Source organism: Mus pahari, chromosome 9, assembly GCF_900095145.1.
Source record: "Mus pahari chromosome 9, PAHARI_EIJ_v1.1, whole genome shotgun sequence".
In the NCBI taxonomy this organism is placed as follows: domain Eukaryota; kingdom Metazoa; phylum Chordata; class Mammalia; order Rodentia; family Muridae; genus Mus; species Mus pahari.
The window spans coordinates 92,387,973-92,389,268 of record NC_034598.1 but is presented as its reverse complement, the minus strand read 5'-3'; the positions used below and the strand labels follow the sequence as shown (position 1 = coordinate 92,389,268).

Here is a 1,296-nt window from a genome sequence, read left to right as displayed (position 1 = left end):
AGCGAGCTGCTGCAGCACTAGGTATCCAAACATTGGGGACAATCTAAAAGTCAAGAGGGACTGAGCAAACTGGACGGAACGCTAGGGTCTCACTCCAAGGATGGGCATGAGCCCCACAGCACTCACCAGGTCAGGCCGGTAGTACCAGTGCACAGCCTGGGCTCCCGCACACATGGCCAGGAGGCTGGAGGAGAGCATTTTCAAGTAGGCGGANCAGGGTACGCCCCCGGGCATGGTGGAGAGCTGGCAGGGACGGAAAGGGCACAGCGTTAGAGCGCTGGGGAGCCTTCAGATGGCCTGACCGCTGACCCTTGGTGGCGGAGTCGCGACACCGCCTCGGGTTTCCCCGCCAACTTCCTCCCCCATGATCGGCGAGCGGGGCACCTGCTAGCTGCAGCCAGCGCCCGCCGAGCAGGGGAAGGAGGGCCCGGGTGGTGGTTCCTCGCTCCCTCGGCCTCAGGGAGACGCTGCAGCCCCTCGCTCCTTCCACGAAATGCGCGCGCCGGGCTATACCGCGGTGTGCACGCGCGCAGGGCGACAGGTCACAGGGTCCCTCCAGAGCCAGGACCGACCGCCAGGGGGCAGGAACCAAAGTTCACGGTCAGACGCAGCGACGGAGCGGAAAGCGAGGGCAATGCGTGCGCAGGCGCACTCGATTGTCTCTGACGGACGTGGGGCGCTGGAAATTTGGAGGGCGGGGGGGGGGGTTATTTGACCGTTTCCACGCCTTAGCCAGCCTGGGATCCTAGCTCCTGGTTGGTCACTGTCCCAATCCTACGTTTGCCATTCCTGGCCACTGTGGTGTTTACAGCATCGTTTGTTCTTTCGCACAAAGGAACCGGCACGTGTCCCACGTGGTTAGGAAGAGGCGGGGTTTCGCATGGAAGAGGCGTGGTTTCGCATGGAAGAGGCGTGGTTTCGCAGCACAGAACTTGCAAGCGCAAAGGGAAGATGACACTACAGCAGCCCTTCTTAACCTGCAAATCGGACACCTTTGGAAGGCCTCACTGACCGCTTCCTGAGGGTCGTCTGTCAGATTTCCTGTATATCAGAGATTTGCAAGTCACAGCAATAGCAAAATCAGTTATAAAATAGCAACAAAATAAATTGTATTGTTGAGGCTCACCACAGCCTGAGGATATTAAATAAAAAATCCTGAGGGTGTTGCAGGGTGGAAGCATTAGGAAGGTTGAGAACCACTGCTCTAGAGGGAGCAGCTCAAAGCTTTATTCTCCTGGTTCCTGAGGTTCTTTGAAACTACACAAGCCACACCCAGGCACAGTGCCTTTGGGTCGT

General features: G+C 58.2%; 1 protein-coding gene across 2 annotated transcripts in view; it reads right to left on the bottom strand.

Annotated features, from left to right (window-relative positions):
- C9H12orf73 (chromosome 9 C12orf73 homolog) overlaps positions 1-648 on the bottom strand; it is a 3,864-nt gene extending 3,216 nt beyond the window's left edge. The window contains exons 1-2 of one of the 2 annotated variants that reach the window (XM_021205585.2): positions 385-648; positions 127-243 (exon numbers count right to left, since the gene is read on the bottom strand). In XM_021205585.2, coding sequence (XP_021061244.1) covers positions 127-234 — 108 coding nt within the window. In that variant the 5' untranslated portion in view covers positions 235-243; positions 385-648. The remainder of the gene's footprint in view (positions 1-126; positions 244-384) is intronic. The other variant, XM_029542420.1, reaches the window with a different exon arrangement.
- Positions 649-1,296: the final 648 nt, after the last annotated feature.